Source organism: Festucalex cinctus, chromosome 12 (assembly GCF_051991245.1).
Source record: "Festucalex cinctus isolate MCC-2025b chromosome 12, RoL_Fcin_1.0, whole genome shotgun sequence".
In the NCBI taxonomy this organism is placed as follows: domain Eukaryota; kingdom Metazoa; phylum Chordata; class Actinopteri; order Syngnathiformes; family Syngnathidae; genus Festucalex; species Festucalex cinctus.
Window position 1 is genome coordinate 23,512,820 of NC_135422.1, and position 16,068 is coordinate 23,528,887.

The 16,068-nt window shown below is 38.2% G+C and overlaps 2 protein-coding genes across 2 annotated transcripts; both read left to right on the plus strand.

The window, feature by feature from the left end:
- Positions 1-611: 611 nt before the first annotated feature.
- On the plus strand, positions 612-15,950 carry LOC144031844 (uncharacterized). Its single transcript, XM_077539315.1, has 8 exons — positions 612-992; positions 1,665-2,823; positions 7,417-7,571; positions 8,618-9,777; positions 9,857-10,375; positions 11,317-11,510; positions 12,296-12,444; positions 14,059-15,950. Exons 1-8 carry the CDS (start codon positions 911-913, stop codon positions 15,240-15,242), a joined length of 4,602 nt encoding a protein of 1,533 aa, XP_077395441.1. The 5' UTR covers positions 612-910; the 3' UTR covers positions 15,243-15,950.
- On the plus strand, positions 4,903-7,441 carry LOC144032143 (uncharacterized). Its single transcript, XM_077539837.1, has 2 exons — positions 4,903-5,124; positions 5,681-7,441. Exons 1-2 carry the CDS (start codon positions 5,022-5,024, stop codon positions 6,784-6,786), a joined length of 1,209 nt encoding a protein of 402 aa, XP_077395963.1. The 5' UTR covers positions 4,903-5,021; the 3' UTR covers positions 6,787-7,441.
- Positions 15,951-16,068: the final 118 nt, after the last annotated feature.

The following is a 16,068-nucleotide window of genomic DNA, read 5'->3' on the forward strand; positions in this document are numbered from 1 at the left end:
TTTGCTAAGTTGATGGTAACTCTTTCTGTAAATAAATAATTTTCAGTACAAGTGTGTCAGTGCCTGCTTGGGACTTGTAGCCTTCATGTAATTTAATTTCAATGATAACCACAGACAGAACACAACACAATAGTAGGCTACTGCTAAATTTCCCCTTTTAGGTCTGGGACACAAACGTTCCTCGTGAGTGTCTTTGTAGTCAGCACGATGGTTACGTGGCTACCCAAAAATGGCAACTCCTGTACCTAATACAAAAACATCCCTAAAAGTACAATAAAATTATAGTAACTCAGAATAAATTTACTTTTTTTCAGGGAAGAGTTCAAATTAACCAAATCACAGAATAGTTGGTTAGTTTTTAATAAATTGCGTGTTTATTTAACTTTTGAACGTCTGTTCTTTGACAGGAAATCAAAAAAGCACTTTGGTAACGTTACAATGCTTTAAATTATATTGGCAAAGTGGCAACGTTTATATTCAGTAATGAAGAAGACTACCCCTATGCTAGTAGCGTACTTAAATTACCTTATGCTGCATAAATAACGCATTTCAAAAAATAAATACAATGAGTCGTTTGTCCAAGTTGCGTTGCCGTACTACTTTCGCTGCAAATTACCACTTGGCTACATTAGCCAAGTGGTGTAGCCACACTAGACGTGCTTCACGAAACCGAATTAATTCTTCCCGATTTGGTACCGAACGTACAGAAGCCTCGACATAATACGATTTCACTGGATTAAAACATCATTAACTAAATCTTGGTGTCCGGCTAAATTGTTAACGGTGCACGTCGAAGCTGTTTGAGATAGCTTCTGTTAGAGCCACTGTTTGTTTTCGACGTGACGCAAAGATCTAACTGTTGAGATTATCGTGCGACAATGTGTACAAAAACGTTTGAAAAACTATTTCGATGATGAACTTTGTCGATAAAGAGAAGGAGCGACAACTGGACGCTGGTTTCAAGCAGCCTCGCGTTGTGGGACACACAGCAGGTTTGTACACGTCTTCCTTCCTGTTTAGTCAATGCTTTCATTTCTTATATTTATTTCTTTGTTTAGTACGGAGCACTCCTTGCCTGTCATAATTTACAATTTTTTGGTCACAGTTACAATTTCCACTTTAGGACCCAGGCTAGGGAATGAGAGTCGTGCCTAATAGTTTGTTCATTTTACACTGAAAATCTGAGCTTGTAGCTCAGAACAACACGCAACGCTGAAGTTGAGTGCTCCTGTCACGTCACAGTTGTACAAACTTGGAACAAAACATCACACTGCTGATTGCGTGTGTACAGATAGCTAGCATGAATTTTATGTTGAGCTGGTGAGATTCATGCGACTTGCTGAGTTGGAGTCAGAGCCGACGTCAAGGAAGAGTTTACGATTTTAAAAACACAAACACCTTTTGTCATATGTTTAAAAATGTATGTATAACTTCTTGACAGTCATCGCCCTTTGGTCCCATATGATTCCTGCAATTTTATTTTACTGATTTTAGAACTGCTTAAGGGCTTTTAATAAATGTGATTGTGCCTCATATGTATACATGTTTTTGATCAACCTTGTCAAAATCATGTACTACAATACACAACATCAAAGTCACAATATGAGACTTGACGGAAAATACTGACTTTGACAATTATATGTTTATCTCCATGTGTCATGCAGACATCAATGCAAGATGTCTTAATCCTGAGGAGCAGGAACCAGAGATTTCCTACAATGAAGAGGACGAGGAACTAGAAAGCCACCACATTAAAAATGAAGAGCAGGAGGCTGATATAACCACGTTGCCACTGACTGTTGTCATTGTGAAGAGTGAAGATGATGAAGAGCAAGGTCGGAAGTCACAGCTTCATCCTAATCAATGTAAAGAGAAACGAGGGGCGGAGCCTCCAAGCTGCAGCTCAAGTCAACATATGACAACAGAAGGTGATAGAGACAACTGTGGAGGATCCCAAACAGGCACTCCCTTAGCTCCACTATCAGATAGTGACGACATAACTTCACACTCTCCTGACAATGACGATAATGAACACTCGAAAGGTGATAAGACACGTCACACTCGAAAGAAACGCCATAAATGTTCTCAGTGTGGGAAAACCTTTAATGTCAAATATAATTTGAAAGTACACATGAGAACGCACACTGGTGAAAAACCGTTTCCCTGCTCAATATGTGGTAAAAGCTTCTCCGTAAAGGGATATTTAAGAACACACACAAGAACACACACTGGAGAGAAACCTTATGCCTGCTCAGCTTGTGGAAAAAGTTTCCCCAGACTGGGACAGTTAAAAACGCACACAAGAACACACACTGGGGAGAAACCTTTTGCCTGCTCAGTTTGCAGTAAAAGCTTCTACATAAAGGGAAGTTTAATCAGACACAAAAGAATACACACAGGTGAGAAACCTTTTGCCTGCTCGGTTTGCAGTAAAAAATTCTTACTAAAGTCACATTTAAGAACACACACAAAAACTCATACTGAGGAGAAACCTTTTATTTGTTCAGTTTGTGGTAAAAGCTTCTCTGGAAATGGAAATCTGAGAACACACACCAGAATTCACAGTGGGGAAAAGGCCTTTGCTTGCTCAGTATGTGGTAAAAGATTTGCTGAGAAGGCTTGTTTGACGAGACACACAAGAACTCACACTGGAGAGAAACCTTTTCCTTGCTCAGTTTGCGGTAAAAAATTCTCTGTAAAGGGAGGTTTAATTAGGCATACAAGAACGCACACTGGAGAGAAACCTTTTTCCTGCTTGATTTGTGGAAAAAGATTCATTCAGAAGGTACAATTGGGAATACACACAAGAACACACACTGGGGAGTAATCGTTTACTAGCTCCTCCCTTTAGAGGAGGAGTTCACCAAGTTGCCATGTACTGGTGTCATTGTGAAGAAAATGATGAACACTGAAAAGGTGATGATGTCACACCGACAGGAAACACAGCGAATATTCTCAACGGGACAAAACTTTTGGTAAGATGGATCGAAAGAGATGTGTGATGCTCCATATGTACGGTAAAAGATTTGCTCAGAAGAGAAACTTCAATGTGTGCATGTTAAGTAAATTCTTCTTGATTCTTTTCAATTGGTTTTGTTGTTAATTTTTCTATTTTAATACAATAAATGTTTGTTCTTTATTTATACAAACCTAGAATAACTGTACAATGGTATGATTCTGTATTTCATATATGTATGACTTTGTATCTCCTTGGAAGAGCTTCTAACAAGATTCTAAGTCCAAATTTGACAGTGCACACAGGTATACACAATGCTGAGAAGCTATTTACCTGCAGTGTGTGTATGTCCACAATAAAGGATGAACTCATAAGTGTTAGGTTGAGAAACGTAGGAGTTTTGATTAGAAGTGCAGCTGTAGATGAATCTTCAAATAAACTAAAGAAACTGTGATATATTTACTTTGAGTGTTTATGTGGTCCTAAATAAAATAAAGCCTACTTTAGAGTGTATGCAAGTAGTTATTTGACGTCAATGACTAATGGTAAAATATTCACTCAAAAATTCACATTGACGACACACACAAACACTGAAAAAAAATTCAGCTGTCGTGTGTGTGATAAAAAAAATAAAAAATTCCATGTCCATGAAAAGTGATCACTCAAGCTGTGAATACTTTGTAAAATAAATTCACTTTTTGTGGTAAGATGTATATGATCCTGATTAAAATACAAGTCTTCAAACTGTGACGACTGATATGCCATGAATGTGTATAAACAGTACAAAACTGTCCGTAAATGTCTTTAGTCACGCCTAACTAAATATTTCCATAGGTGGGTTTTTTTTCAGCTGCTCTTTGCGTTTGACAACACCTAAGGCTTAATCAATGATTTAAAATTAAACAATTATATATATATATATATATATATATATATATATATATATATATATATATATATATATATATATATATATATATATATATATATATATATATATAATTATTATTATTATTATTGTTGTTGTTGTTGTTGTTATTATTATTATTATTATTATTATTATTGTTACAGTATATATTTTGTCCAAGTGGCGTTACCGTACTACTTCCGCGCTCGCTCTACTGTTTACATTTTTGTCATCAAACCACTAATCTGAATATATGACTGGATAGCCGATAGCCCATACACGCCGTGCATGCCATTGAAGCGACAGAGCGGCCATCTTGCTCCTCCCATCTCGCGAGCAGACTACTGTATACAGATTGGACATATATATAGGGGGGGGGGGGGGGGGGGGGGGTTGTGATGGAGTGGTCACTATTTTTAAACAAGTTAAAAAAAAAATTGAAGACCCCCGTTTTCATTTATCGCTCAGTTCCTTAGACCCCAATATTATATTGTCAGAAGCATCTTTTGTTGAATTACAGTTATAATGATTTAATAAAAAAAAATCAAAGTTTCCTCCTGTAAACATCATTAAGCATATAATTTATACATGTATTTAAGGCAAGTTGGAAAATGTCTGAAGTCCTCTTGATTATCCATCCATCCATTTTCTTGACCGCTTATTCCTCACAAGGGTCGCGGGTCCTCTTATTTAGGTTTAACAAATTTAAAAAATCATAAACCATGCTGTTTCTAGTAAGTACTGTCTCAAATATCCTCCAATTTTGATACTGTAAATGTACAGAATCTAGAATATAGTATGCCGAGAAACGTTTCTTGGGAGGAGCAATATGGCGGCTCGCGGCTTCAAAAGTCTTGGCCTCGCGGTTATCCAGATATATATTCAGATCAGTGCATCAAAAACGTCGCACTAAACAATTATTTCCTAATTAGTACTGAAGGTACAGAAGCCTCAACACACAATCCCCATCACTGCTGTACTGGGGTAAAATATCTTTCTATTATTAAATCTTGGAGTCCGCATAAACTTAATTGCCTCAAGTGCAAGTTGAAGCTTCTCAAGCTAGCTTAACTTAGCTAAGCTCGCTCGCTGCTCATATGATAAACATCGCTGAGCAGATCAAGTTGTGATTGTAAAGTGTATGATCATTGTGTGAAAATGTTCGCAAGAATTACTGAAGAGTACGAGAAGACACTTTTTCGAACAAAAGAGAAGAACGAGCGATATCGCCAACACCTGGGCGCTGTCTTCAAGCAGAAAGGTTTGTACACGTCTCGTTTCAGATTTGCTTAAATACATACTGTATATAAATAGCGTTAAACTTTGATGAACTCTTTCAGTGTGTGGACGTGAGCGTGGCTGTATTTCCCCCCCTGGCAATCTGAATCTAATATGCCTAGGGCCTCATTTTTGTCATTTAAACCATATTAGCAATTGGACAGCTTCTTTAACTAATCAGATTTCAAATGGTAGTGGCAAGTTTGACATGTGAGGCCAAAACTTAAAATGCTGTATCTTCTAGATAGAATCTTTACTATGAGGATATGATGGTGTCCCGGCACCATTACAAGGTATAAGTACGAGGAACACCATTAAATAATGTTCAGCCTGAAATTTAATGTTTTTGACCTTCCAATTGCTGAACTGCTCAATCACCTTTGAACTAGGGAACATAGATAAATTCTCAAACCTCATAATTATATGTAACCGATAAATACTGTAAAAACCATGTACAGTATAAACAATAATACACAACATAATAGTCACAACATGGAACTTTGTCAAATCATGTGTGTTTGTCTGCTTGTGCCTTGCAGATGCCAGTGAAACATTTCTTGATCCTGCTCAGCAGGAGCCAGAGTTGGCTCATATTAAAGAGGAAGAAGAGGAGGATGAGGCCCTTTACATGAAAGAGGAGGACATTGCCAAGTTGCCATTAACCATTGTCTTGTTGAAAAGTGAAGATGAGGAAGACCAAGAGCTGGAGTCACAGCTTCATCCCAGTCAAAGTGGGGTGAACACAGGGGCAGAGCTTCCAAACAGCAGCTCAAGTCAACACACGAGACCAGAAAGTGATGGAGACCACTATGGAGGACCACAAGTAGACAGCCTATTAGCTCCACTATCAGAGAAGGACGACATAACGTCACACTCTTCTGACACAGATGAAGACGAACAGTCCAAAGATGATGTGACATGTCACACTGATGACAATTGCTGGGAATGTTCTCAATGTGAAAAAACATTTTTCAACAAGTCATCATTGAAAAGACACATAAGAACACACACTGGAGAGAGACCTTTTGCTTGTTTATTATGTAGTAAAAGATTCACTCAGAAGGGACATTTAAGGAAACACAAAAGAACACACACTGGAGAGAAACCCTTTTCTTGCTCAGTGTGTGGTTTTAAAGTAAATCAAAAGTGTACTTTAACAATTCATATGAGAACACATACCGGAGAGAAACCGTTTGCGTGTTCAGTTTGTGGTAAAAGATTTACACTGAAGTCCGGATTAGTGAAGCACACAAGAACACACACCGGCGAGAAACCTTTTGCCTGTTCAGTTTGTGGTAAATCATTCACAGTGAAAATCGATTTGAACAGGCACACAAGGAGGCACACTGGAGAAAAACCTTTTGCCTGCTCAATTTGTGGTCAAAGATTCACTCGAAAGGCCAATTTAGGAAAACACATAAGAACACAAACGACAGAGAAACCTTTCTCCTGCTTAGTGTGTGGTCTTAGAGTTGATCAAAAGTGCAGTTTAATAACTCACATGAAAACACACAATAGTGAGAAGCCTTTTGCCTGTTCAGTTTGTGGTAAATGTTTCTCTCTAAAGGGAAATTTAGTCAGGCACACAAAAACACACACTGGAGAAAAATCTTTCACCAGTTTAGGTCAAAACAGTAAAGACTGAGCAATATTGGCACTTATTTTTCTTGCGTATTTGTTATTTTCCTTCGACAGACATACAAAAAAAAAATAAAGTCTGGAATAAATCCTTGGAAGGAGGGCTTATGTTCTTCCACTTAGCACAATGAATGTGATATTTCCCATTAACAAAATAACTCCAAACACTCTGATATGTTTACTTTTACGTGCCGTTTTGTAATGTCGAGATTATTATAATATTGGTTAAATGATATTTACACGAATGTCGGCACATCACAGACCTAATTTCTTGATGTTTGAAAATAAAGTCAAACGATATGAAAACTACTGGGTACGTCACAAATAGGAAAGCAAATACAGTACACTATTTGTGTGATATTTTTGTATGACAAGTTTCCTTTTACCTTTTGTTTGTCTCCCCCTGGCTGTTGTACTCAGAAGATCAGTGGTTGTACTGTATTAATTTCTGCTCAATAAAGCATTTCAGGAAAAATGAAAAAACTACTTACGCGACAACAACTTCCGGGTCGCGTTCGGATTTGTGAGGGTCAATTTGACTCGGCACTGGCAGCTACTGAAGCGAGTTTAGCTTATCTTGCTAAACACCACAATTGAGACGCGATTGTTATGAATGCAGCGCTAAACAGTGATCAAGTACTTGTTGTGATTGTAGTGTAAAGATGTGGGCAATAAGTGTGAAAGAAGAGTACGAGGAAGAACATTGTGGAACAAAAGATGAGAACGAAGAACGACAACGTCGACTCATGGACGCGGGTTTGAACAAGTTTCAAAGTTTGTTATACAGAGCAGGTTTGTTCACTTTTTACTCCCAAGCCATTGGAATTTATTTTATTTTTTTAAATTATTTTTTTAAATCAGCTTTATTGAACCATAAAATACATACAGAACTGCATACACGAAATAAGCAAAATGAAACATATATTAGAGTCTAATATATGTTTCATTTTGCCCTGGCATTGTATGTGTCTAATAATTAGACACACATAATAATGCCAGGGGTTACGTACATCCAAATAACGTTTTTTTAATTTTATTTTTTATTATTTACAAATATTGACAGTTTTTGGAGTCTTCCTATTGTGAGTCATAAGTGATATTATGAATGTGAAAGAGCGTGAAGTTGGGTTTTTGATTTACCATACTTGCATTTATGAATATTTTGTTCCCTAAGTATTAACAAATTAATAACAAAAATATATATTCCCATTGCAATGAAAATTCTCTGTAAAGATTCCCAACAACACAGAAAGTCTGTGTGTGCACAGATTGATAATAGATGTTGAATTTTCTCTGGCTGGTTTCCACAAAAAAAGAAGAAAAAAAAAAGCAGTTTGTGTCGATGCCCCTTTTGAACTTGGTCATACAATGGTTGGCTGGATAATATTTAAAATTTGGAATACACCAGACCTTTTTCCAATTAATGAGCATAACAAAACAATTCAAATAGGACACAGCATACGAAATGGTGACAATATTCTTCTGAGCAAAGCAAAAAGATTCAGAACTTTATTTATTTTTTTGCTTGTGTTATGAAAATATCTGCAGAATTTTGGATCTGAAGGTTTGTAACACGTAATACTGCATTGTCAAACTGGAACAGTTTTACTCAACTAACAAACAATGTTTGGAAAAATACATGGCTGGTTTGCCAAACATTGCCAAGTGAAGTCAGTCATTATCGAAAATCTGATATCAAGTCCATGAATGAAAAGAGAAACAATTTTTAATTAGTGCTTGCTGTTTTCCCAAGAACAACCATGAGCTTTGAATTGTTTTTCACATCATGATGTTTAACTCATCAAACTATTTTGTTTTTATCTTCCTGTGCTCTACAGGCCCGGATGAAAAATGTCTTAATCCTGAGGAACAGAAGTCAGAGTCTCTAAACATTAAACAGGAAGAGTCAGAGCAGCTTCACATTAAAGAGGAAGAGGAGCCAGAGCAACTTCACATTAAAGAGGAGCCAGAGCTCCATTACATTAAAGTGGAAGAGGTATTTGAGCACCCTCACATTAAAGAGGAAGTGGAGGAGTATGATGTCACCACATTCCATTTGATTGGGGATGTGAAACCTTTGAAGAGTAAATGTGAACACAAAGATAAAAGTGGGGACAACAGTGGGGCAGAGCCTCCAAGCAGCAGCAGCTCCAGTTACTACATGACAACAGAAAGTGGAGAGCACTGTAGAGGACCACAAGTAAACAGCCTCTTAGCGCTGCCATCAGATGATGACGACGTAACGTCGCACTCTTCTGACACTGACGATTTAGCACCATCGTCAGATGACAACAATGCATTGTCGCACTCTTCTGACGCTAACAGTTTAACTCCATCAGATGACGACGACACTACGTCACACTCTTCTGAAACTGACACAGACACTGGCAATGATGAAGCCTTTTACAGTGATATGACGTATAACGCCGACGACCAAAGCAGGGAATGTTCTCTTTGTGGACAATCTTTTGTCCTCCTGTCTCTTTTGAAAATCCACATGCGTATCCACGCTAGACAAAAATGCTACACCTGCTCAGTATGTGGTAAAAAATTTGTCAGTGATGGTTTGGACCTACGCCATCGTTTCCATAGCGAAAACATTTCTCCCACCATATTGCCGGTCATAAATATGGCAGCTTTCAACAGGGAAAGACTTGAAAATCAAGACGATCTTTCATTTTCATGCATTCTGTCAAATATGGATGGCGCGAGCAAGAAGAAGTATCTGGAAAAACTTGACCAGGCGGGTATGCGCGATCCGTACGCCTTGCCAGGTTATCTTTTTTGCGCTCTTGAACACTGTAAGATCGGCGACCTTCCCAACCTGCGCTACGATGATATTTTGAACTATATCATTTGTGCAACATCGATGTATACTCAAGAAGAGTTGAGAGAGTATAAGAGCCTTGACGCGTACAAGTATTTCGAGGATGGGCACGTCCGTGAGACCGGTGTATGGGAAATACCTGGCAAAGAGAGCTATCTCATCGTGTCAAAGGTAAGAATCTTACGGGAAAGCAATCCTTGGCAATGAAATTTCACACCACTTACCATACATACTATTCATGACTTTTCAGGTGACGCGTTCCCAGCTTCAAAATAAGCCGCCACTGCGAGTGTGGGTTGTGGTCCAGAAAAAGGGCAGCGTGCTATCTTGTCACTGCACTTGCATGTCAGACCTGTCTAAGCACTGTTCTCATGCCGTTGCCACCCTGTTCGCTGTTGAAACCCGCGTGAAGAAGGCACAGGCGATGAGCTGCCCCGATGTGAGACAAGAAAAGCCACAAGCTACTTCAATGCCGCATTCAGAGGTGGCTGACATAGACACTACAACAAACAAGATTGACGAAATCCCCGTCCCTACAAGTCCGGAGAAGGCTGCCTTTTATCAAAGTCTGTCGGAGTCTGTTGTGAGCTGTGCGCTTCTGACTGTGTTGCCAGACATCCACAAGAGGTTCATGCCAATATCGGTGTTGAAAACACTACCTCCCCCTCTGACAAGTCTTTATCAAAATAAATATGAGCGGATACATGAGGAGGATCTACAGAAAGTAGCAGATGAAGTGTTCAGAAATATGAAGATTACAGAAGAACAGGTAGAATTATTTTGAATTCAATCAAATTATATTATGATTAATAGCAGAAATGTGCCCCCCCCACACACACACACAAATCATTTTTTCCTCATGCTGTCCTTATTTATTGATTGATTAATGGGTACAATACTCATGCTGCATTCGAGGAAGGTGGGAAGTCGGACATATGTCACTTTGAATCCCCCATTTCCGATCTCAAAGTATTCGAAGCAAATGTAAACAATACAAATGGCTGATTCCAATAAATTGCTTGTTGTTACAGTTAAAAAAAAAAAAGTCTTGTTATGTAAAGATACTTTTTTTTTTTTTTTGAATAAATAAATAAATTAATGTTACCATAAATAAAAATAGATGAAGTTTAGAATCGTGTAAACTACGTTTTGCCATTCATGGTCTTGGTCCCGATGTGGTTCGACATTGTTGACTGACAATTTAAACCAGTCGGTGAATACATATTCAAAAAAAGCATGAATTAGCGTCTTCAAAAAACATGTTGCAAATTATGAAACTTTGTTTGGGACACATAACCTTAAAGACAGTTTGGCATTACAAGTTTGAAAAGTATTCTGAAAAATGAATTATGACAATAATAATACAAATACTTACTCATCAGTAAAATTAATTTACATTAAAAAGGGAATTTAGTGGGCTGTATCTTTCCAGTGCTGAAATTTAAATGAAATGACGAATATGTGTATAGATTGAATATCGACACCTTGTTAATCACCCAAGTCATTTTTTCAGATTTTTCAGGAAAAACACAAAATTTAACCATCTGCATCATGAGGAGATGATTTAGGCAAAAAAAATATTTACAGTCAAAAAAATAAAAATAAATGACGTAAGCAGTTATTTTAAGAGGGTGACGATATGAAAGTTACGTGATGTACTGTATGTATGCTGCAGCATTCCATGTGTTTGTTTTCCTTTCACCTGCACAGGTAGCTACTGTTGAAAAAGTGACCAGGAATCAGTCGGCATGGTCAACCACTCTATGGTACCGGCAGCGTGCAGGACGGTTGACGACCTCCGACTTCAAGGCATTGACACGGACCAGCATCGAGAGACCTTCCCTCTCACTAATCAACAGAATCTGCTACCCTGGGAGCTGTGTACTCAGTCGAGATGACACAAGGTACTGTACTTGTGCAAATTGTCATATTCTAATTTATGGTTGTAGATGTCAAAATTGTCTAAATGTATTTTATAGTCATTTTATAATGCCTCTTAAGTCATTTGTTTTGAGGACAATTATTTGACATGATGCAAATAAAAACATTGTAACTATATCTTTACTGGTCAGAACCTGCTTGTGGTGATGCTTGTATATCTGATCTTTAGTCACTAGTAGGGATGTAACGATTTCTAAACATCACGATACGATATTATCACGATATTGTGGGGGCGTTGGCGATATTTAAAAAAGATCACAATATTGTTAAAAAAAAAAAAAGAGCTCATACTAAACAAAAAAATAAAATCACAATATTGTGCTTTTGTACATTTCAGCAATGCATATAAACCACCGGAATCTCTAATAACAATATTGAGGCACTTGGTAATGCAAGCACACGTTGATCGCTTCACAAGCAAATTAGGTTCCCCTTCATCCGACAATTAGCATAGATTTTAAACATAGAAGGCCAAAACATCCCTAATGAAAATTAAATTGCACTAATAAACTAGCCACTAGAGGGTGCTAGAACTGCACAAATGGAAATCAACCTGACTTTTTAAACAAATGTGTTCCTTTTAAATATTGTGAACATGACTACGACGATATTGTGGCAGTTTTAATATCACGATATCACGATATTGCCCTTATCGTGGCATCCCTAGTCACTAGTTTTGACTAAAGATTGACGTGTCATACACAGCATTACATGACCTGAAAATTGCGTATGATTTTTCTTTTACCAGGTGGGGATGTAAGCATGCAAAAACTGCAATGAAGCTGTACTCTTCCATCCAAGCTTCTTCTCATCCGGCCTTCACAACTAGGGAGTGTGGATTTGTTGTGTGGAAAGAAAACCCCCACATCGGGGCCTCGTGTGACAGCATTGTGAGGTGTAAGTGTTGTGGAGTTGGTTGCGTACAGATCAAATGTTTTCACTGTCTACAACAAGAAGGCCTGACCGCAGTCGACCATGATCATTCCTTTTACTGTTTTAGAGATGACGGGTGTGAAATTCCTTTAAAACAAGATGATGCCTATTACTTACGGGTGCAAGCACAGCTTAGAATTACAAATAGTAACTACTGTGATTTTGTTGTGTGGCGCAACGACACAGTAACTGTTCAGCGGATTAAGTTTGACGCCAATTTTAACATCGACACCAGTAGAGTTGATTTTGCATACCGCCATATAATTTTGCCAGAGTTGTTAGGCAAATTTTATTCTAGAAGAGTTAGGTAAATTGTATTTTAGAAATAGTGTGAAAGGTGCAATATCCATTTCTGTCATGTCACATGATTAAAAGAAAAAAATAAAATGCTATGTTGATGATGGCGCAGTGCGCAGTTTGACAATGTGTGCATGTGATTGACAAGTGTAGCCAATAACTGGATGTTTGTTGACTAGTACTACAGAAACAGGAAAGTAAAGTAATTAATATTAAATAAAATGGCAATGAAAAAACATTCACCACCATGATGTATCAGGCCCTCTGTCTTTTGTTTCTTGTTTAACTGCCATTTCTCATGCCAAGGTCAGACTACATAAATGTAGCCCAAGTGTCAGGTGAGGTGCGGAGTTAGGACCTCACCCAATCTTTATTGGGTTACTTTACATTTACTATATATATATATATATATATATATATATGTATATTTAAAAAAAAAAAAAAAGAGGACATATACAGGACCATAGCAATTGCGTCACAACTGGCAACTTCATCGTGTGGTGCGAGTGTTGGAACGCTGCCAGCAGTGGCAGGCCGCGGCATTGCGGAAGTGACGTCACTGATGCGCGACATGCGGCTGCCGCTAAATGCACTAGCCCTTAGTTACTCCTCGACGCGGTATCTATAAATTCCTCCCGAATTTGTACTGAACGTACTCAAGCCACAACGTACAGTACACCACTAATTTATTATTGGACAAGTTGGACAACCATCTTTAATCCAATATTCTTGTCCGGAACTCGTCTCGGCGGCTGAGCATTCTGAAACTTCTCAACGCAGCTTTAGCTTGGCTTCGTTTAGCTTAACTTGCTAGTCGCTAACAAAGACACGCGTTCGTAATAGACAAAGTGTACGTGTAGTTTATGTCGTATACAACGACGACAATACACTAAATGGAGGAATTTCGTCGAACAAAAGAAGAGGCTATGTACAATGTTTTGAAACAACCTCGAGTTGAGCTTCACAGGGCAGGTTTGTTCACTACTTAATCGCACGTGCTGATCTATTATTACGAATGTTTTATTGTTCTCTCACTGTTAGGCAAGTCACTTGGAAAATGTATCACTCTACGCTACAAGCTATTTTATATCAAATGTTGCTTGGCTAAAAGCTGCCCGCTAGACAAATGTTTGATAAATTCTATCCTACATGTGCAAACAAAGCAGTGTCAATTTATCAGTACTTTACTGTCTTTTAAAGTAAGATTAATGTGATTCCCTGTTCCCATTAAACCCTGTTAAACAATCACGACTTAACCAAAGCAGTTATTGTGTTCTGCAGACATCGGTGAAAAATGTCTTTGCCCTCAACAACATGGACCAGAGCATCCTCACATCAAGGAAGAGGAGCCAGAGCCCCACCATATTAAGGAGGAAGAAGAGGAGGATGATATCACCAAGTTGCCATTAACTGGTGTCTGTTTGAAGAGTAATAAAGTCAAAAGTCAGCGTGAAAGAGGGTTGGAGCCTCAGAGCAGCAGCTCAAGTCCACCTGTGAAAACAGAAGATGATGGAGAGCACTGTGGCGGATCACAAGCAGACAGCCTCCAGTCTCCGCAATCAGAGCGTGACAACACGTCTCTCGATGATGATGATGATGATGATGGTGATGGTGATGTTGATCGTGGTGATGTTGATGATCTGTCCGAACAATCTCAATGTGGGAAAACGTTTAACTCAGGTTTGAAAGTACAGAAGGAAAGACACACTGGTAAGAAACATTATGCCTGCTCAGTTTGTAGTAAGATATTTTCTCTCAAAGCAAGCTTAGATGTGCATACAAGAACACACACTGGGGAGAAACCTTTTTTCTGCCAAGATTGTGGTCAAAGCTTCTCTCAAAATGGAAGCTTAATCAGGCACACAAGAACACACACTGGGGAGAGACCTTTTGTCTGCAAGCTTTGTGGTAATGGATTCAATTCAAAGTCAACTTTGAAGATTCACACAAGAACACACACTGGAGAGAAACCTTATGCCTGCACATTTTGTGACAAAAGCTTCAATCAAAAGCATCATTTGACTGCACACACAGCAACACATACTGGGGAGAAACGCTTTGGCTGCTCTGTTTGTGGTAAACACTTCAAACAAAAGTGGCATTTAATGAAACACACAAGAACACATACTGGGGAGAAACCTTATGCTTGTTCAACTTGTGGTAAAACTTTTACTTATAAAGCAAGTCTGAAACCACACATGAGAACACACACTGGGGAGAGGCCTTTTTCATGCTCAATTTGTGGTCAAAGTTTCACTCTTAAGGAAATGTTGATAGTGCACATAAGAAAACACAATGGTGAGAAGCCGTTTTCATGCTCAGTTTGTGGTGAAAGTTTCATTCAGAAGAGAGATTTGACATGGCACATAAAAAAACACACTGGCGAGAAACCATTTAGTTGCAGTTTGTGTGATAAAAGATTCTCTACTAAGGATCAGGGCGAGAGGCACAAGTGTACTTCTTAGGAGAGCAACTGTAAATTAGCTGTGAATAGGCCTGTTACAATAACATTTTTCCCGACTACATATTTTCCCAGAAACTATTGTGATAAATGAGGTTTTGTTTTTTGTTTTTTCCCCTCATATAGTGATGATGTTGGAGCACATAAGAAATTACTCCGCACTTAATCCTTTTTTTTTTTTTTCCTTCTTCTTCTTCTCAGTAATTGGGTGAAAGTGATTGGACATGTGAACCCTTCACAAGTCGATTTCTACCTATGTGCTACTGTTACGGGTCTATAAATCACAGAATGGGGTTAGGTCCTTAATTGAAGAAATGCTCATGCAATAAAAAGTCAGTCTGCAGGTCAGGTTAAATATTGGCACCCAGAGTTCAAAACAAAGACAAAAAAATTAGCTGTTAGGCTTCACACAAATGTAAATGATTTTAATAAGATGCCCCCCCCCCATGCTTATGATTGAGATCTCTTAAACCATTTTTAAAATCCAAATGTTTTTTTTTCCTTGCCTGTAGTCATTTTAGCAAGCTGTCTTTTATTTCTGTAGTTTTAAAATGTCTTTAGTTGAATGCTTTTAATCATGTAACGCACAGTGAGTTACCTTGTGTGTATAAATGCTGTCTATAAATAAAGCGATGTCTTATGTGATATTGTCTCATGTAACACTGCAGTTCTGCTTACCTTTTGGCTTTTGCATTAAATTGCTTCATCCGTGGTTCTTGGGCTGTAAGTTCCTGAGCAAAACACGTCATGCCATTGCCTGAGAAAATTCATTTGGGAGTGGTCCTTATGTTAACCATGTCTATTGTGACCTCACAATCCAATCCAAGTTC